Consider the following 20,267-nt stretch of genomic DNA (forward strand, 5'->3'; position numbering starts at 1 on the left):
AGTGCGCGGCGGCCGCGGAGCTAGCGAGCGGGTGGGCTTCAGTCGCGAGTGCGGGAAGGCCGGCGGCCCGGCGGCAAACTGGGCCCCCGGGCCTGCGGCGCCGGCGCTGAGCTGGCGGGGCGGGCTGCGGCGCACACGGTGGCTCCTCCTCCTCCGGCGGCAGGTAAGGGCGGCCGCGGGGAGCGTCCGAAGAGAACGGCTTGGCTGCACCCTAACAGAGCTGGGTGGGGTGTCTCTGGGCCTGGGGGGAGCTTCCGGAGCGTCTCACCGCCCCCGTCGTCCCTAAGCGTAAGGGGGCCCTAATGACTCTTAGAATTTAGAGGGGACTACCTCGGACCACATCCTCGAGAGAAAGGGTATCCCCTTGAAAAGGGGACCGCCCTCGGCCTTCCCTGCAGGAGAATGGAGAGATACTCCCACCCGGAGAGTCTCTAAGTTGGCGGTGCGGCGTGCTCGCCGGCTGCATCGGGCCCTCCCAGTAGAGACCCATCAAGGGTTCGCTCTGCCTCTCTCTCAGGGCTGGTGTTTACCTCCCAAACTTAGGCTCTCCCTTGTCGCTATGAGCGAGGTGGGGTGCCTAGGTTTCGGAGAGAAACCGCCCTGGGAATCCCGGGTCTCTGGCCTCTCTGCTGTGTTGCGTGTCGGGAGTCACAGACGGTGGGATTCTCAGCACTCCCGGGACTGCCGCCCTCATCCACACATTCGGCACATTCACGGTACCTTTTTCTGGGCCACGCAGTGGGCCTAGGATATTGCCGTGACCAACACCAGGCCCTAGCCTTCCTAGAGCCCAGAGCGTGTCAGGGGAGACAACGGCATCACCCCAGGAATAAGTGACAGCAGGATTTATTCTGGGATAGGGAGGCCTGGGGGATGTGGGAGCTCAGGGCACGTGCAGCCGAATGTGGGGTTTGGGAGAGTCTCCTGTGAGTCCTGAAAACCAAGTAGCAGCTAGCCAGATGAAGAGGTAGGAGAAAGTGGATATATCCTTAGTGCCTTTCCAGATCTTTCAGCCTGACAGAGACTTAATAGACTTTCTATTGTATGTAGAAATAGACCTATCCTTCCCCCGCCTCTTAAAGTTTTATTTATTTAAGCAGTGTCTACACCTAACATAGGCCTTGAACTCACAACCTGGAGATAGTCACTGGCTTCTGAAACTGAAGCCAGCCAGTCACCCTGTGTTATCCCTTTTTAAACGCACTTCACAGTGTGGCATTTGCTGTAAAGGCTTTACGTTGTTGGAGCTATAAGATATGATGGGAAAAGGAAATTACCTGTCAGGTTCCATTGGAGAGAGCTCTTTTGTTGGAATCCATGCTGGTCCTTATATTGAAATGTATTTTCATGACTTATCAAAGGTGGTGTTCCCTTTCTGCACTGAGAACCACCATTGCTCCTAATTACAAGACTGTTCAACAAATACCACATGCCGAATACCAGTCATGGTTTTTCGGTGGTGAGGCTACATCAGTAAACACTTTCAATGCGGTTTCTGTTCTCATAGAGCTCACCTTCTAGTCTGGGCACACAGAAATAAAAAAGCAAACGAGATAATGGAGGGGCTGTGGTGAACTTTACTGATGGCCTCTGAGGGGATGGATAAGGCGACAGAAAGATGGCCTTGGTCTTTGGTGACCTCAACGAGATCAGTTTGAATGAAACCCTAGGACAGAAGTCTGGCTGGAGAGGAGAGGGAGTGGAGCAAGAGATGAAATTTTTCCAAGCTTTTAGAGGAAGGGAGCAGAGAAATGGGTCTGTGGATCAACTGGCGTGTGGGGAATGGTGTCTTTTGCTTTTTTTTTTTTTTTTAATTAACTGGAAGATTGAAGAGCATGATACGCTGATGGGTCTGATCCAGCAGAGAGGGAGGGTTTGCTGAAGCTGCACCAAGGAAACAGAGGTTAAGTTACAGAGCATCCGTGGAATGGTCTCTCATAGGGCTACATATTAACAAGAGGGAAAGTGGAAACGTATGCACAGCTGCTGAGAATGTGGGGACTAATGCAGGGACGAGCCAATTTAAAAAAATGGTATTCTTTCTCCTTAAGGTTTCTTCACCCGTATTTCTGGATATGCCTGTCCTGGCTGTATGCGTGTGTGCATGTTTTGTGAGTGATTTGGGAATGTGGAGTTTTTATTTATAATTTCTAAACAAACAAAAAAAGAATTTCCATAGGGAAAATTGAATATGGCTGATCACGTTCACAGCTGTGTCCTTTTAGAAAAATACAGCCACTGTTAGACATGCCAGGGTCCGTCTGTGAAGTTTTGAAAAATCTTTCTAACGGCGTCAGTGAATTTCACTACAAAGAATTGCACCGGCAAAGAAAGTGCGGATCAGACGTGCTCATAATTGGCATTTTGCATATAGATAACTGTAGAAGAGTTTTCAAGGCAAGTGGTTTCTGCCCTGCTGATCTCCTTAAGTACATCAAGTACCTGCTAGGATTGTGGGTTTTTGGTGTCTAGCTAACTGGAATAGCACAGATACATACATCTCTCAGTCCACATACTATCTGTTAAGTAACAGTTACTTGACATTGTTGAGCTAAAACACTGTCTTTTGTACCATTAAATAAATGACATTTATTCAAGTGAGGTCGTTTTTTCCAGTCTTGGTGGAAATTGGCTCCAAGCAGCAGATGCTACAGTTTTGTCTAAGCAGCTCCTAGTCAGCCAGTTTCTGGAGGAAAGGCTCAGCTCACCGTGTGATAGAGGCGCACTGCTCAGGGTATATAATGATGTGTGTTCTTTAGAGAAGTTCATTGGTATAATGTACGTTATATGTAGTGCTCCGAAAGAAATGAGAGAGGGAAAGAGTGTGTGTGTATTTTTTATTATTCTTTGGGAGTCTGAATTATTTTCTCCCAAATTTGTAGTGTGATTGATAATCCCCAGTTTTTAAAACAATCCTTCAGTATATTTCTTTTTTTCAAAGGCCTTGAGAAATCAATGTCTGATAGGCACAAACTTCTACAGTGAAATTAATTCAAACTTACTTTGATTTTAGAAATATGCTATAATTCAAAGTGCTTTTTGAAGTTAATAGCCTTATGTAAATGTTAGGTACTCCCATGGGGGAGAATGAAGTAGCAAAGGGTAAAGGTCTTAGGGGTAAGATCATAGTATCCTGGATGCATAAAATCTTTTAAGGAAACATTATCCAGAGTAGATGTAGAAATCTGATCGTTTAATTTAGTTGCACACATATTTTCATTTCCACTGAATTATGATTGTGATTATTTTACAATTTACTTTTTTTTTTTTTAAGATTTTATTTATTTGACAGAGAGAGATCCCAAGTAGACAGAGGCAGACAGAAAGAGGTAGAAGCAGGATCCCTGATGAGCAGGGAGCCCGATGTGGGGCTCGATCCCAGGACCCAGGGATCATGACCTGAGCCGAAGGCAGAGGCTTAACCCACTGAGCCACCCAGGCACCCCATTTTTGTTTATGTTGTTTGAGCTGTGGGGCTCAAACTCACAAACCATAGATCAAGAGTCCCATGCTCTACTGACTGAGACAGCCAGGGGCCCCTATTATTATTTCAAGATTTTATTTATTTATTTGACAGAGCACAAGCAGGGGGAGCAGCAGGCAGAGGAAGAGGGAGAAGCAGGCTTCCCACCAAGCAGGGTGCCCGATGCAGGGCTCCATTCCAGAGTCCCGGGATCATGACCTGAGCTGAAGGCAGATGCTTAATTGACTGAGCCCAGGTGCCTCTCTCTGTTATAGTTTTAAATGATTTTGGAAAATGTTTTTCTCTTTAATTCCAATTAAAACTGGGTGGGATATAACTCAGAACAAGGACGTTTTGTACCTTTGAGGCTGACCTCAGGTTATTTGATTATAGATAACTCAGTCCATCTCTTATTTAACTAGGAATTTTGAGTAGAAATTCATTTGGAAAACATTTTCATCGTGGCTAGACACCCAAGTATTCCTTTTGGTAGAATTTATCTGCTGACATTTAATGTACAAGGCTATCTGTTTCTCCCAAGTTATTTGCAAGTATTTTATTATCATGACTACTATATAAAATTCAGATCTCAATTTGGGTTCTTGGAAACTTAATTCAAAATGAGTTTCTGGCAGAAAATACTGTATGTTTCTACCTGAATAAAAGTGTTGAGGCATTTTGATGGTAATTCTCATGTACCTGCTGACTTTGGGGGCTTGTTTTTGTCTTATAGGGTTACAAACTAATATTTATATAAGAAGAAAAAGATGTCCTTCCGTAAAGGTATGCTCTTCGTACAGATTACATTGTTTTTATAGCTGCTCAAAAGGTAAAGAGATTAATGCAGGCTTTTCCTGTGTTTCAGTAAACATCATCATCCTGGTCCTGGCTGTTGCTCTCTTCTTACTGGTTTTGCATCATAACTTCCTCGGCCTGAGCAGTTTGCTAAGGAATGAGGCTTCAGGTACGGGAGCCCTTACTAGTGCCGTGGCATCTGTTGAGGGCCCGGAGTTCCCTGTATCCCGGCATCCCAAGTTACGTCACTAGGCTAAAGGGAAAGAAAGTTTTCTTGTCCTTACAGAAGCTGTTAGGCTCTGGGAAAGGGAGTGGAGGTACTCATCGTGCTCCTGCAGCCTCGCCCCGACCCCTTCTACCAGTCGTGTGGAGGTTTGTTACGGGTTTGTTAAGGGTAGATCCTTTTCACCACATCAGAGGCCTTAGGGGAGCCTCCGTGCACTGCTCTCTGCTCACACTGTGGCATGTCACAGGGGGCTTCAGAGGTGGGGACAGGTGAGTGATGCTCCTCTTTGATGCCTGTCCTGTTTACTAGTGTCAGTGTGGTCACTTTCCTTCATCTGTTACTTTCCTTTAACCTGTGGAAGAGTGTCACTGGGACTAAGCACAAAACCATCAAGTCTCCCAGCTGATTGAAAAACCACTTTACTGTATAATTCTGTTGTCAGTTCTTTTAAATTAGTCTTTCACACTGCTCCTGCTTTGGTACTGAGGGATGTTTGAGGCTTCAGGATGTTTGTCAAAAATCACTTTGGGGTTGCCGCACACTGTAGTTGACCACAGCAAGAAAAGACTGATAGCTTTCCCCGACCTTCACTGAGTGCTCCGATAGCGTGTTTTGTAACATGGTATGTTTACATATATACATATTATATGTACATAAAGGAATGTATGTTCTGGTGGGAACATTTATAAAAATGAAAAAAGCAGTCAGGCTCCATGAGAATAATTTGTTCACTCCTTTATCTCACGTGCATATAGATGATGGCGGTACACAGGAGGTGCTCAGTAAATTTTCATTGAATACATGATTTCATTACCTAGAGAGAACTGTCTTTAAAAGTTTGGCATAGTACCTTCCTGGGTTTTTCTTCCTGTGTATATATTTTTTCTATTATGAGATTATGCACTCTATAAACTGCACATGACAGGTTTTCCATGTGATTGTATCTGAAGCAAGTCACCATGGTGGTAGGTACCTTTTTTTTTTTTAAGATTTTATTTATTTATTTATTTGTCAGAGCGAGTGAGAGTTTGTGCACAAGTAGGCAGAGAGGCAGGCAGAGAGAGAAGCAGGCTCCTTGCTGAGCAGAGAGCCCAAGTGGGACTTGATCCCAGGACCCTGGGATCATGACCCGAGCTGAAGGCGGTAGCTTAACCAACTGAACCACCCAGGCATCCCCAGATACTCCTCATATGTAATTTTAATGCCATGTAGTTTGTCTCCACAGGAAAAAGTCTTGGTATAATGACTCAGACTTTTTCTGATGGCACCCCCACAAAAACGTGTTACAGAGAGCACACAAGTGAATCATGAGTACTTGCTTATTTTCTGCCCTTTATGATGGCGGAGATTCGTCTGTTTTATTCATGGCTACAACCCCAGTGCCTAGGTACTGCCTTCCATATATTAGGTGTTCAGTGAATGTAAATGAATGTATATTACAAAAGGCTAAAAAGAACCCTTACAGAAGAGTACTTACAGTTGCTGTGTGTGATGCAGTCTGATACGTTCCTAATTCTGTTCCAATTCAGGAACTGTTTTCCTACTCAAATTCTGATTGTGACACACTAAACTGATTTCATGCCTATTTATGGGACATAATTCATAGTTTGAAAAACAACTGTTTAGTCTGTTTCTAGGTTTTCACAATTATAACAAACTTGTGACTTCTGATTAACTTCTCAGATTTTATCCTTAAGAGAGGACAAGGGGAATTACTGGCTTAGAGGCCATGTACCTGTTTGAGGTTTGCTTATTTATACAAGTAATCTCAGCCTCTGACGTGGAGCTAGAACTCACGACCATGAGATCAAGATTCGCAGTTTCCCCGACTGAGCCAGCCAGGCACCCCCCATTTAAGTTTCTTTTTTTTTTTTTAATATTTTTATTATTTATTTGACAGAGATTACAAGTAGGCAGAGAGAGAGAGAGAGAGGAGGAAGCAGGCTCCCCACCGAGCAGAGAGCCCGATGCGGGGCTCAATCCCAGGACCCTGAGATCATGACCTGAGGAAAGGCAGAGGCTTTAACCCACTGAGCCCCCCAGGCACGCCCCCCCCCCCCATTTAAGGTTCTTGAAATACATCTAGGAAGATTCTGTTGTATTCCCACCAGTAGTGTATCAGAATTCAGTCCACCAATTTTTTTTTTTTTTTTTTTTTTTTTAATGCTTCTGCTTTTCCAAAAGCCTTGTTACACATAGGAAAAAGTTTCTGGGCCATATACCTCACATTGCAATGAGGGGAGAATGAGGTAAGTATAGTCCTCACCTTACCTCTTTTCATGTCTTGGGCTCTCTATTCAAAATCTCATGAGACTATTTGTATCACAATACCTTCCTTGTGTGTGTTCTTTGCAGATTCAGGAATTGTGGGGTTTCAGCCCATAGACTTTGTCCCAAGTGTTCCCCGACAAGCTGTAGACGGGAGACAAGAGGAGATTCCTGTGGTCATTGCTGCATCTGAAGATAGGCTCGGGGGGGCCGTTGCAGCTATAAACAGCATTCAGCACAACACTCGCTCCAATGTGATGTTCTACCTTGTTACACTCAATGGTACAGCAGACCATCTCCGGTGAGCTCTGCTTGCCTGATGATTCTGCTTCTAGAGGATGCTCTAGGACAGGCCAGCTGCCAATCCAGGAAGTTTTTTTTTCTATATGTATATACTTTCTCTATACAGCTGGGATTATGCCACATCAGAACTGCACATGACATGTTTTTCCATGTGATTGTATCATAAACATTTCCGCATTGTAGAAGAAACAATACAAGGAATTTGTGCCAAGGTGTAAATCAGCTGTGCCATATACACATTGTCGATCAGGCTGATACCACTTGGTAATGAGTTTCTTGGTGAAAGATGCAATATGGTAACTTACATCCTGTTACAATTTCCTTATTTCATGGACGTACTCTAAGTCTAGAGTGGGATGGGACGGGCGAGCAATGGCAAGGTGGTGTGGTGAAGTGAGCGGACACAGAATCTGGATCCTGGCCCAGAGTGATCGGGGAACATTTATTTAACCCCTTGGAGCCCATTTCCACATCTCTAAGTGTGGGGTGAAAATACCCAACTTAATGAGAAAATATATAAAAAACACTAATAATAATCATTCAGTAAATGTTCCTTACTACAATTGCTGTAACTAATCGTAGAATCCTAAGCTGATTAACAAAAACTCACCTAGGTCTTAAAAATGCTCTGAATTCAGATTTATGAAATTTAGTCAAAGAAACATCTTGTCTAACAGGTTAACAGTTGTCAAAGCTGTTTTTTTTGTTTTTTTTTTTTTTTAAGATTTTATTTGACAGAGAGCACAGGTAGGTAGAGTGGCAGGCAGAGAGAGAGGGAGGAGCAGACTCCTCACTGAGTGGGGAGCCGGATGCGGAGATCAATCCCAGGACCCGGGGATCATGACCTCAGCTGAAGGCAGCTACTTAACAACTGAGCCACTCAGGTGCCCCAGTTGCCGAAGTTCTGAAACATTCCCGTCCTTGTGGCTTTCTACATGGTTCATGTTTAGTTGAGAAAATTGTGATGACTTTTTTCCCCCATATTTTAAAAACTCCAAACCCATCTAAAATGTAGAAACAAGTACTACATTAGAATAGCTACAGAAAGAATGTGCAGTACCTACCTTAGAGAATATAGACTTTTCTTAGAGACAATACCTTAGACTTGTAAGAATTAGTCATTACAGTGAATTAATGAGTATAAAAATGGGGTGATTCCCACTTTGTTGATAATTAGCTTTCACTGCCATCATATTCTGACTTTTCTTCATGTATATGGGGAGACAAGAGTTGGACCACATGTGGTAATGGGGTGTCCTCAACTCCACAGGGAGTTTAGTGATCCAAAGTGTCAGCCCAGTAGGGGCTCTATCCATCACCACAGAATCTTGGTTCAGGCAGGGACGTGGGTGGGCATCCCCTCACTGCTGGTGAAGAAACGAAGGTTTGCATAGGTGAAGGGGCTGTAAGACACCTATCTGGTCACCAGGGTTCCTCTTACGTTGTACCCTTGGAAGGCACAGAGAAGGCTGTAGTCTTGGGGACATGGTTATATAAAACTGAAATTTGGTGCTTTATTTTCATCAGGTCCTGGCTCAGCAGCAGTACCTTGAAAAGCATCAGGTACAAAATTGTGACTTTTGACACTAAACTTTTGGAAGGGAAAGTAAAGGAGGATCCTGACCAGGGGGAATCCGTAAAACCAGTGAGTTCTCTGCATCCTTGTTTGTACTTGGGAGTTTAGTTGACTCTAAAACAACACAGGTTTGAACTACAGGAGTCCACTTACATGCAGATTTTTTCAATATGGATTTTTTGGATACAGTACTGTAAATGTTTTCTCTGATTTTAACATTTTTTCTAGCTTACATTATTGCAATGCAGTATATAATTCATGTAACACAAAATATGTTGACTGTTTATATTCTAGGTAAGATTTCTAGTCCATAGTAGGTTATCAGGTTTTGGGGGAGTGACGTTTTATGTGGATTTTTGACTGTCCAGGGGGCCGTTATCCCTAAACCCTGCATTGTTCAAGGGTCAGCAGTATTAGAAAAGGACTGGAATGCCCGAGTAACTGGGCACACTGCAAGTAGCTCCCTGGGGGGCCCAGGTGGGGTGGTTCTTGAGCCCTTCTGCTGTCTCCTGCATGGGCACAAGCAGCATTCTGGGAATTTCTAATAAACGCACAGCCACTGACAAATCTTAAGCCAATGCCTCTTTCCTTTTTATTTCCCAGTTAACCTTTGCTAGGTTCTACTTGCCAATTCTGGTTCCCAGTGCAAAGAAGGCCATTTATATGGATGATGATATAATTGTGCAAGGTACCAAAGATTGTCACCATTGGTGCTTTTCTTGTCCAGAGTGTGGGCGGTTGTGGTTGTTTTAGTATCCTCTAAAAGGTCATCCTAATTGGGAGGAGCGGGCATCTTTTTTTTTTTTTCCTCAAGATTGTATTTATTTATTTGACAGAGATCACAAGTAGGCAGAGGGGCAGGCAGAGACAGAGAAAGGGGGAAGCAGGCTCGATGCCAAGACCCTGAGATCATGACCTGAGCTGAAGGCATAGGCTCAACCCACTGAGCCACTCAGGCGCCCTGAGGAGTGGGCATCTTGAGGCAACTTAAAGCGTAAATCTTAACAACAAAGAAGTGTAAATCTTAAATTCTGTCTATTTCAGGGGACATTCTTGCCCTTTATAATACACCACTGAAGCCAGGACACGCAGCTGCATTTTCAGAAGATTGCGACTCAGCCTCTACCAAAGTTGTCATCCGTGGAGCAGGGAACCAAGTGAGTTACTTATTGGGGATCTTGTTCAGACACTTCCATGCTCTATAACGCAGGGTAATGGGGGGAAGCGGCAAAGTCAGGGAGCTTTCCTTTTTGCTGTTTTACATTCCTCAGTTCATCCCAGAACTCAAGGCTGCTTTCCTATGGCTTCATCAGTGAACATGACAACCTAACTCTCCTTGAATATCTGGCTTCGTATGTTTATTCTAGGTTCCTACCCTAACTTGGAATCTGAGATGTCAACTTTCTTTCCTTTACATGGAACCCTCTGCTGATAATCCAAGTAGTTAAATAAGCAGGTTTTCTCTTTACTGTTGGTTATATATCTATTCTGTTTGAAGCAGTAAACATACTATATATCCCATCTGTGTTTTAGTACAATTACATCGGCTATCTTGACTACAAAAAGGAAAGAATTCGTAAACTTTCCATGAAAGCCAGCACCTGCTCATTTAATCCTGGAGTTTTTGTTGCAAACCTGACAGAATGGAGAAAACAGAATATAACTAACCAGCTGGAAAAATGGATGAAACTCAATGTAGAGTAAGTAGATAGCTGACCACCCTGTGAAGACCTTTATTTCAACTCTGGGGGAGTCTTAAGACTAATTTGTCAGGATTCTCCACTAACACCTTCCATTTGTTCTCTCTCCCAAGAGAGGGGCTGTACAGCAGAACGCTGGCTGGCAGCACCACCACACCTCCTCTGCTGATCGTATTTTATCAACAACACTCTACCATCGACCCCATGTGGAATGTCCGCCACCTTGGTAAGTCGAAAAAATCCACCAAAAGGCCTAAGCTAATAAGGAATTAATTGAAGGACTATTCTCAGGGACGGGATCTACCTAGTTACCTTTAAGTCTTCTCCAGTTTGATGTAGCATTCTTATTTCTGACTAATACTAGTATGATCATTTGGCTCTTTTTCTCTCAATGTAAGGTTCCAGTGCTGGAAAACGATATTCACCCCAGTTTGTAAAGGCTGCCAAGTTACTCCATTGGAATGGTCACTTTAAGCCATGGGGAAGAACTGCTTCCTATTCTGATGTCTGGGAAAAATGGTATATTCCAGACCCGACAGGCAAATTCAGCCTGATCCGAAGACATATGGAGATCTCAAATATAAAATAAAATGTAATTTATGCTATAAGCATTTCTCAGGAAATCCTGGAAGACAGTATGTGTGGGAAGTAACAGCTGCAAGGCTTCCAAGCCAATCTGTGGCAGCCCATGGAAAAAAGGACATTTCAGCTGGGTAAAGAGGACAGACTACCCACCCTGGCTAACAGACCATAAATGTTTCCCATCTGCCTTACCAAGTGTTTGCTTACTACCATGCTGAATGACCAGAGGTGAATGGATGACAGGGATGGTACAGCTAATTCAACACTGCTGCTTGGTTTTAATTTTGTAACCTTAACCTGTGGTCTGAGCTGTTAATAAAGTGAAACCTACATTTTTCAATAGGTATCTTGATTTTTTGTTTCCAGATAATTGATTATGCTTCTATTCACTCACTGTATAAGAGGGAAGTTCTCTTCTTATAGAACTAAGACACTTTTTTAATTGCCGTATTTTAAAAAATGTATGATACATATTTACAAAATTTACAGTTTACATCATACTGTAAAACAAACTGGTCCATCACACACAATATAACAGCTTAGCAGTCTGTTCAAAATGCTAAGAAGCCACCTTATGAAAGGACTCTTATACGTAGTCTGTACTGAAGTCATAAGCATCATCTTCCTCTTCAGTCATTTTATCTGAGATGTAAGATAGTGCTGACTCATCTATATTAGAGAAAAGAAAAGAGATTTTAAGAAAATAGGCAATTTGATACCATGCTGCTTTGTTAGTAAATCCCTCCACCCAAGCTGCCCCACCTGCTTGAGACTCTTCAGGCAATGCCTCCCAGGCCTCTTCTGCCCCACACATGTCTGAGCTCTTTTCCTGTGGAACAAAGAGAAATAGTATGAGATTAGTAACCCTTGTCTGCCATTAATCCAAGGAATTGCGTATCTGGAAAAAGACCTGGAAGGTACACATAATGGGATGCACAAAATTGAGACTAATGATTACAAGCTTTAAACACCTAAATCTTAAGGGTTGGTTTTTTGTTGTTGTTGTTGTTTTGGTTTTTGTTTTTTTGTAATCTATTACGTACTGTTTAATTTCTCCCTTCAGCCCCTTCCCATTTGTTAGAAATTATAATGCCTGAAAACTTCCTTCAGTTTAAGCAACTCAGGCAACATACTTACAGCAGCTTCTTCAACACTGTCCTGGTCACTGTAGTCCTCCCTCTCCTCCTGCTGCTGCTTCTCTTTCTCTTTTGGCAGCCCTTCCGGTATGTCCTTTTCCTCAATTATTCCATTTGTCAGACCCGAAGACTGGAAAAGGATGCTACTGGCTAAACGAGGGCCCCTGATAGCTAGGGAAGGAACAAAGTGCTCATGTAAATAGAGGAGACCTTTTACTGGCCTGTCAGCCAGTGACGACTGTCAATACAAAACTTACTATGTATGCTGTGTGCATTGTTCTTTTCCAGTTCTTCCAGATTAAGGCCCTGTCTCATGCTGGTCGCAACACCCTCATTAATATGTGGAGAAGGAGTCCAGGATGTAGGGGGATGGCAATAGTAAGCCAAGGAGGCACTGGTATTAAACACAAGGTTTGTCAAAAATCAGTTACTTCATTCCATGTGATCCTCAAAATACCAAAAGAAAGAAGTCTTACCCTGTCCACTCGGACCACATCAGTTTGGCAGCACCCTCTAAATGTGGGCTTCCACCTTTTCGGTGCAGTCCTCTTCTCTGAGCAAGCGATGTAAAAAATTCCAGAGGATTCTTAAAATCTGGAACAGTAAATTTCAGTACCACCTTTAAAAAAGGAAGAAAAACTGAAAATGTCATTCATCTGATAGAGTGTAAAAAAAATCTTGAAAATCCTCTACTTAAAATGCTTATGATGAAAAAGAGCGCAACGGAAGGGGGGGGGGGGTTCTTCTACCTGTCGAGCATCGGCCTGGGACAAGATGGCGCTAGCAGCCTCCACCGGTTTCACCACTTCAATACTTGCTGGACTTCGCAGAGCAAGTGCGCTGGCAGAGTTCAGTGGAGACACGATGAAACTTGGACTGTCTAGGACGGTGATTTGTTTGTCCAGGCTGACAACCTGCACGCACCTGGAACAAGAGGGATGGTAACTGACGGGAGCACTGGTTTCCCTGGAGGATGAGAGACAACACGAAGCTCAGGGTTGGATTGAACAAACTCAGCACAGTCTGTCAGATCCGGTTCCTCATCATCTGCTTCATGTTTGTCGGAAACTCTAACAGTGCTCCTCCCCTCCCGAAGACAAACACATGGTATAGCTTACATGCTGACCTCACACGCTGTCTGCTCTGCCATGAAGATTTCCCCTCCACCTGGCTGACTTCAATTCAGAGTTGGGGTCAAGCATCCCTTCTTCTGAGGCAGTTTCCCCTTCTCTCAATCTACTTGTCTTTCCAACTAGATGGGAGCTATTCCACGCTAATCAGTTCTTCCCTAAGTCTAGCACTGACTTATCCCCGCTCCTTTCACTCACACCTCTAAAGAAAAAATAGAAAATGGTCTTCCTTGAGCTATCCAAAACAAAATAATATTTACTCATCTATAATGAACTATCACAATTCTGGAAGAACTCACTTTACCTTGTAAGCCCCATGGATACACCAACATTACATATCCGTTCTTGTTTTAAGCTATTGATGATGCTGCTTTTCCCCACGTTTGGGAAACCTACAAATGGCAAATCCACAGGACAAGAGGAATTATGTATTGGTAATTATAAAATTTCCATTGCCTTATTTTGGGTTTGCCTGATGTTTGCAGCAAGATCAGAGTTGGATCTGAGTGTCTTCACTTAAACACTAAGACCAATCTTAGCATCTTCATTTCTTGCACAAGTAATCAGAGCAGGAAAACATGATTAATTCTAACAAACCAGCTTTCAGAAGCCAAACTCCTACAGTGCACAGCACTGAAATATGCAGCAATTAAAATTTTTTTGTGTTCGGTGAAGTGGGCAAGAAGCTAATGTTTGAACAAGCCCTTTACTGAGCACCAACCCAATACACTGTTAACATGAGTAAAACCTTGGCCAAGTAAGAGATAAGAACTGAAACTCACCAATCACTCCGACCTGAATGGCTTTGCCATAAGCTTCCTGAAAACCTCTGAGAAGCTTCCAAAGGCCATCTTTTCCAACACAGACTTCGCTTTTGAATGGAGCTCTCTTCCTTACCTTCAAATGCTAAAATTCCATGTAATTAATTTAACTACTTCTGATACCCCACCAAATAAAACCCAAGCAATCTGGCTCCAGAGCCCAGCTATTAAAATCACCACACTATTATCTTTCAGATTATCTCTGGATGAAATCAGAGTTGGATCTTATGAGTTCTCATTTGTTAATCAAGATTTTGTATACTCATCATATTTCAGCCATCCAAAATCTGAAAGAACCATACTTCCCACCACGGACCAAAAAGAATACCTTGATTATCTTGCCCTTGTCCTTCAGATTTGTTGAGGCTCTGAACACCACTGTTGGTAATTCCTTCTTCAAATAATTTAGCCAGTTCTCCAAATTCTCCTTTGGTACCAAATCTAATAGGGATTAGGAATAAAACACACACCCCAATATGGTCATTCTGTTGACATGAATAAGCACTATCTGATAAACTTTGGATTTTACTCTTGTCTCTTCACAGTTTTTTCAGAAGGATTTAAGTGGAAGATGGGAAGAGGGTAAACTCCCTACCATGCTGTCCTTACCTTAACCGAGTTCAGTATCTACACCTCAGTATTTCTTCGATTCCCTTCTGCATCACTCACCCTTCAGAATTAAGTCAACCTATAGATTATGACCCTACTAACTTAACTCTAGAATTATGTTTCCAGAATGTACTCTGAGGTAATTACCTGAGCGTTTCCAGGTAATTACCCGAAAGTGACCAATAGTAACTATGGATGGCATTCTGGGTTTTCCTGGCCCTGATGCTCAAACCAGTACTTCCTAAGTGCACTTCATATCGTCATATACGGACATTACACAGATGTGGGGAATATGGCAAACTACCATCACTTCCTATGTCCAGTACATTGCACAGTAAGCTAAGTAGAGAAACTCAGACTCTTAAATAAGACAAGATGGTAAGTACTGAATGACCAAAAAACCAAAACAAAACCAGCAGAAACCTATTATCGCTTATAGAAAATACCTCCATCCCACTGCCCAGCACTGTCTTTAGCAACAAGACCATATGCACTGGCTTTATTGAGGTCAGAGTTGGATCTTATCAGTCTTCAGTGAAAGTAAGACTGGTCACATGTTTTCCTCATACCTCACTAGTGCACTGGTACATAAAAGGCATCCCCTTTTGCTCACCTGATTTATTTAATACAAGTACCAGCTTCTTCTGTCCACCCTGGATAATGGCCTCTTCTACCTGGGGACACCTGCAACCAAGAGGATCTCTGGCATCCAACACCTCCAGCACAACATCTGAGGCTTCAATCACCTGGCAAGGTAGAAACTATCAGAGGAGGATTCCTTGCTCTGGCAACACCCTCCATACAAGTATACGGGCATCTTCCACTTCGCACCAGGGTGAGCTCAGAGTTGGGTCTTACATTTTCACTTTGGCATGAAGAATGTTAGCATGTTCATCCTTTCTCACAGCAAAGTAAAATACAGGTTTGCTTGGCAGCCTCTGGTCTCCCATGAAAGTGGATTTGAAAAGTGGAAAATATAACCCTCTAATACTGAATTATGTAGTTTGACAGGCCCCACTGGCCTGCCAAGAGCTGCTGAGCAGCAATCATGGTCTAGAAACAGGGAAGTAACCTTGGGAAAATGGGTATTGGGAATGGGAGTTCTAATTCCTGACTTCCTTCACTTGGGTTTCAACAGAGTATTTTTTCCACACTGCTTGCTGGAACGTATTTTCCTGTATTTTAAAAACCACACTATCAACATGTTACTTTAACACAAAATAACATTTTTGTAAATCATGCTTATAGGGAATTGTTCCTGTGCAAAAATTTTGAACCTTAATGTTTCCTTTAGCTAAACAAAAAAGGCCCTAATCAGAATAAACCACAATAAATAAATAAACAAACTAAAAAGCAGGAGAACTCGGGTGCCTGAGTGGCTCGGTCAGTTAAACATCTGCCTTTGGCTCAGGTCATGATCTCAGGGTCTTGGGATCGAGCCCCCGATGCACCCTACTACTAGGGCTCCCTGCTCAGCGGGGAAGCTGCTTCTCCTTCTCCCTCTGTCCCTTGCTTGCCTCCCCATTCTCTCTCTCAACCTTTACAAAAACAAAACAGAACAGGATAAGTCAACTTGCTGAAGGATTCATCTAGCTCAAGTGAACTCCACTTCCACATTTATAGGGCTGGTGTCAGAAAAAGAACGACTCTAGTTTTCTCAACCTCACTACCATTTTTAGACACTAACCTAGACTCAAATACCTTTTTAAGTTCCTGACAATACAACTTCTTCGGATTTTGTTTGCCGGACTTGGGTTTGTCCTTAGCTTTGCCCTGCCCGAATTCCTGCAAGATAAAGACAAGGGAAAAAGTACACAAAATTAGCACTTCAGGTACAACCTGATTCTCTATCTTCCATGGCTAATTAGGGGCACTGCAAGTGGTATTTCTTTTAGTAAGAGTTGGAACTGTCTTTCTGTCCAAGAGGCAAAGCCGCCCCTGCCCTAGGTATGTGTTTTTACTTCTACTTCAGAACTCTCATTCACAAAGACACTTAATCGTACCTCTTTCACAGGTTCCAAGTTAGATGGCTTAACACCAGGGTTAGTTTCAAGTTTTCTTTTCTTTTCCTGTTCCTTCTGCCTGTCAAGTCTCTGCTGCTGTTTTAGTTCTTCAAGCTGTGTCCAAGCCGTAAGAGAAATGGGTGAGTCCGAGCAACCTGGTGTTATTTTGAAAAGCTACACATACCCACACATCACTTGGTCAAAGTTTGAATTAACATCTTACTCGTTGTTTCCTTAGCTCAGCTTCCCGAAGAAGAGCCTCTTTAAAGGGAGCACTGTTTGGAATTCCTGGGTCTTTTCTAGGCTTTTTCCGACCCCGTTTTTTAGCCTCCTTCCTCAATTTTCGATGGTGCTCTCGAACCTATTATAAAAATTCTTATCAGTATCTGGCTAAACTTGGTTATACCTATAAGATAACCTAGAAAAGTTAAACTGTAACAACACAAAGAACATACGTACTTATGTATAAAGCAGCAAAAACATGTCATCAGGAGACTCTCTGCAGACATTAACATGTCGATCAGAGTTTACAGACTTATCACCAAATTACTGCACTTTCCTACAGCTATACTCCTGATGTCTAAGATTGTGCCCACACACAGTCTATTTAACTTCAAATTCATGAGGTGAAATCTTATTAATCCAAACCTCCTAGTGGAGTAAAGGTATGACAGAAATGAGTTTAGCATTACATTTAAAGTAGCTCTTTCAAGCACAAGGCTTACCTTTTTTTGGATTTTATACCGCTTATGGCAGGTCATGCGTTTACTTGCTTTCTTTAACTCTACAAAGAAACCCATCACAAAACGATTAGACACAAGTGATCCGTTTTCGTTTTTAGTGACAGTGCTGGGGTGGGGGGGGCGTCACATCACTTTTCCTATTTAGCAATTAATCAACTCTCAAACCTAATTTAAGAATCATATGTGGTGGATAGTAAATATAGGCCATTCTAAAACCTCCAACAATTTGACTCAGTATATCTGGCACAAAGCCCAGCTTCCTTACTCCCTCTCTTCCCACAGTAGACTAAAATCACACTCAGGAGCATGTGACCCCAAAGGGCAGGCACTTTTTTTTTTTTAATGATTATTTATTTATTTGACAGACAGAGATCACAAGTAGGCAGAGAGGCAGGCAGAGAGAAAGGGGAAAGCAGGCTCCCTGCCGAGCAGAGAGCCCAATGTGGGGCTGGATCCCAGGACCCTGAGATCATGACCTGAGCAGAAAGCAGAGGCTTAACCCACTGAGCCACCCGGGCACCCCTAGCACACACCATGAATCACAAGTTAGGACAGAACAGTGGATTTCAGAAGTGGCTCTCAGACCTGGCCAGTGCCAGACTGAACATGGCCCAAGAGAGGAAAATCCTGGGCCGCAACTGGCTCAGACACTGTTTAGGCAGGAGACCCAGGCCTCATCTTCACTTTTTTTTCTTTAAGGGTTTTATTTATCTGGGCGCCTTGGGTGGCTCAGTCGGTTAAGCGTCCGCCTTCGGCTCAGGTCATGACGCCAGGATGCTGGGATGAGTCCCCCATCCGTCTCCTTGCTCACCGCGGAGCCTGCTTCTCCCTCTCCCAGCTTGTACTCTCTCTGTCTTCGTCAAAAACTCCCTCTGTCTCTTTATTTTATTTATTTGACAGAGAACAAGAGGCGGAAGGTAAGGGGCAGAGGGAGAAGCAGACTCCGCGCTGAGGAGGGAGTCCACGCAAGGCTGGATCTCAGGACTCCGGATCATGACCCGAGCCAAAGGAAGACGCTTAACGGACTAAACAACCCAGGCGCCCCAGTGATCCTCACTTTTGTCTATCTTTCGTAAAACAGGCCGGCGGTCAGCGTGGGACCTTCCGACCCTCGCTTCTACTGGCGACCAGCACGACGGCCTATACGGAGGCTCCCCCATTCCCACAGAAGAACGCCCCGGTGGTTCGTTGACCATCAGAGACAGAGGCCCCTCAACACCCGCTCCCCGACCCGACTCACTCGGTCGCTTCATTCCGGTAGCGACAAGGGCAGTGCCGGCAGTGACTGTAGAGGCAGCAGCAGCAATCTGCGTCCCACACAGCCACGTGCAAATTGCGGCCAAGCTCGAGCGCCACGCACTGACGCTATTGCCGTAAAGAGCGCCGCCGCCCGCTCGCGTGCGCGCGCACGCAGTGTCGTGCGGAGCCGGGTTCGCTTGGCGGCCGCGGGACTGGTTTTGCGGCGGCACCGGGAGGGGTGAGGGCGGTGAGGGCGGCGGGTGCTGGAGCGACGGCAGCGGCCGCAGCCGGAGGAGCAATAGCAGCAGCCGTGGCGGCCACGGGGCGGGGCGCGGCGGTCGGTGACCGCGGCCGGGGCTGCAGGCGGCGGAGCGGCTGGGTAAGGCCGGGCCCGGGGCGGGCGGGGCCGCTCCTTCTCGGCCGGCTGCCGGGCCTTTGTGTGGGCCCGGGCGGGCGGGAGCAGCGGCGGAGGCCCCGCCCCGGCCGTGGGGACGCGCCGGTGGCCCGGCGCGCGGGGCGGGGCACGGCGGCGGGCGTCGGGACGGCCAGGCAGCCTGCCGCACCTGCCGGCGGGGACAAAGGCGCGCTACGGCCCGGAAACTCCCCGCTCCCTCTTTCCCGCCCCTGCGGCTGGCCGAGCGCTCGTCGCGGGCAGCTTCAAAGCTGTCAACGTTTCCCTTAGTCCCGAACCGGTGACAGGTCCGGGAAGTCTTTCATTTCTTCCGCAGGTCAGGGCCTCCTTTATTTTGTTGTTTCTTGACGGTTCGGACTCAAACTCAACTAGTTAAGAAATTTGCCTTAATTTTTTATTTTTTTACATTTTCTAGATGACTGTGTTTAGACGGAATGTTTTTATCAATGGGACTTGTATTTATAGTAAAGGCTAGATTTTTAAGCATCTTCTCTTTTTGCGGCACCACAAAAAAAAAATCTATGTTTTAAAACTGTATGTTTCCTAGTTTTTAATAATTTCTCACCTCTTAAGATTTTTTTCTGAAAGAAGCGTAGTTTTGTTGTGATAGAGCAGATATTGATGATTTAAATAAGATTGGCAAAATGTAGAAGAAATACTGAAAAACAATTGGCAAATACACAGTATAGCAGATACAGAAATTATTTCTATGGCTGTAGAACATATGTTGGAATAAAACATTTTTACTAACTTATATTCCAAAAAACTAGGACTCCTCAAAAATGATTTTGAAGTGATGTTTATCCATTAAGAGCAGTATGATTTTGCTTTTTTGTTTGTTAACAGATCGTCGGTATTTTAAGATTCGAAGAAAGATAGGAAAGTATCTTTTGAAAAAGTCTTTCCAATTTAAATCAGTAACAAAAATGTGCATGGATAAATGGAAGGGCCTTGATCGCTTTCTTTGGCTTTGGATGTACAAATTACCTCAAATATTAATATTCTACCCCAAACCTCAAGATTAGTAAATTGTGGTATATATACGATAGGCTATTATCAAGCCATTAAACATCATGGGGAGGAATGTTGATTTGGAAGAATCCTAAGTTAAAACTTTAATTTAAAAATTTCACAAGTTGTGAAATAATACATATGGCTTAACACTTTTGCTTAAAAAATAGGCAAGTAAGGCATAAAATAAATATAAAAAGCTGTGAATGCCAGTGTTAAGGTTTTTTTCTTTTTCTAGAAAGAATAATTA

At 43.9% G+C, this 20,267-nt stretch overlaps 3 protein-coding genes and 3 non-coding genes across 32 annotated transcripts in view; 2 read left to right on the plus strand and 4 right to left on the minus strand.

Moving 5' to 3' along the window:
• The first annotated feature begins 24 nt into the window (after positions 1–24).
• Positions 25–11,253, plus strand: GLT8D1 (glycosyltransferase 8 domain containing 1). 3 transcript variants are annotated; one of them, XM_047692296.1, is made up of 11 exons: positions 100–163; positions 1,826–1,961; positions 4,197–4,246; positions 4,329–4,427; positions 6,840–7,053; positions 8,583–8,700; positions 9,235–9,319; positions 9,676–9,788; positions 10,165–10,331; positions 10,445–10,557; positions 10,730–11,253. In XM_047692296.1, exons 3-11 carry the CDS (start codon positions 4,231–4,233, stop codon positions 10,918–10,920), a joined length of 1,116 nt encoding a protein of 371 aa, XP_047548252.1. In that variant the 5' UTR covers positions 100–163; positions 1,826–1,961; positions 4,197–4,230; the 3' UTR covers positions 10,921–11,253. The 3 variants fall into 3 exon arrangements, with proteins under 3 accessions (XP_047548261.1, XP_047548252.1, XP_047548271.1); XM_047692305.1 differs by lacking the exon at positions 1,826–1,961 and having other exon boundaries at positions 25–163; XM_047692315.1 differs by lacking the exons at positions 100–163; positions 1,826–1,961 and adding an exon at positions 193–288.
• Positions 11,254–11,330: 77 nt separating this feature from the next.
• Positions 11,331–18,738, minus strand: GNL3 (G protein nucleolar 3). Its single transcript, XM_047692285.1, has 15 exons — positions 18,596–18,738; positions 17,338–17,396; positions 16,836–16,973; positions 16,613–16,726; positions 16,311–16,394; positions 15,223–15,355; positions 14,329–14,441; positions 13,962–14,085; positions 13,484–13,571; positions 12,799–12,973; positions 12,526–12,668; positions 12,307–12,443; positions 12,051–12,220; positions 11,676–11,742; positions 11,331–11,582 (listed from the first exon to the last, which is right to left on the minus strand). The coding sequence occupies exons 1-15, from the start codon at positions 18,606–18,608 to the stop codon at positions 11,500–11,502; spliced, it is 1,641 nt and encodes a 546-aa protein (XP_047548241.1). The 5' UTR covers positions 18,609–18,738; the 3' UTR covers positions 11,331–11,499.
• Positions 13,032–13,108, minus strand: LOC125090179 (small nucleolar RNA SNORD69). The gene has a single exon (XR_007124230.1). It is a non-coding gene; the product is annotated as a small nucleolar RNA SNORD69 (small nucleolar RNA).
• On the minus strand, positions 14,201–14,282 carry LOC125090206 (small nucleolar RNA SNORD19B). Its single transcript, XR_007124238.1, has one exon. It is a non-coding gene; the product is annotated as a small nucleolar RNA SNORD19B (small nucleolar RNA).
• LOC125090169 (small nucleolar RNA SNORD19) lies at positions 15,105–15,181 on the minus strand. The gene has a single exon (XR_007124227.1). It is a non-coding gene; the product is annotated as a small nucleolar RNA SNORD19 (small nucleolar RNA).
• An 81-nt stretch (positions 18,739–18,819) lies between the features above and the next one.
• The window catches only part of PBRM1 (polybromo 1), a 131,262-nt gene continuing 129,814 nt past the window's right edge, over positions 18,820–20,267 (plus strand). For 7 of the 25 annotated variants that reach the window (XM_047692117.1, XM_047692141.1, XM_047692181.1 and 4 more), the window contains exon 1: positions 18,834–18,973. The gene's annotated coding sequence lies outside the window, so the exon portion shown is untranslated. Of the gene's footprint in view, positions 18,974–19,161; positions 19,323–20,267 lie in introns of those variants that run through there. The other 18 variants (XM_047692064.1, XM_047692147.1, XM_047692172.1 and 15 more) reach the window with 6 other exon arrangements.

This window comes from Lutra lutra, chromosome 1 (assembly GCF_902655055.1).
Source record: "Lutra lutra chromosome 1, mLutLut1.2, whole genome shotgun sequence".
NCBI classification, from domain to species: Eukaryota; Metazoa; Chordata; class Mammalia; order Carnivora; family Mustelidae; genus Lutra; species Lutra lutra.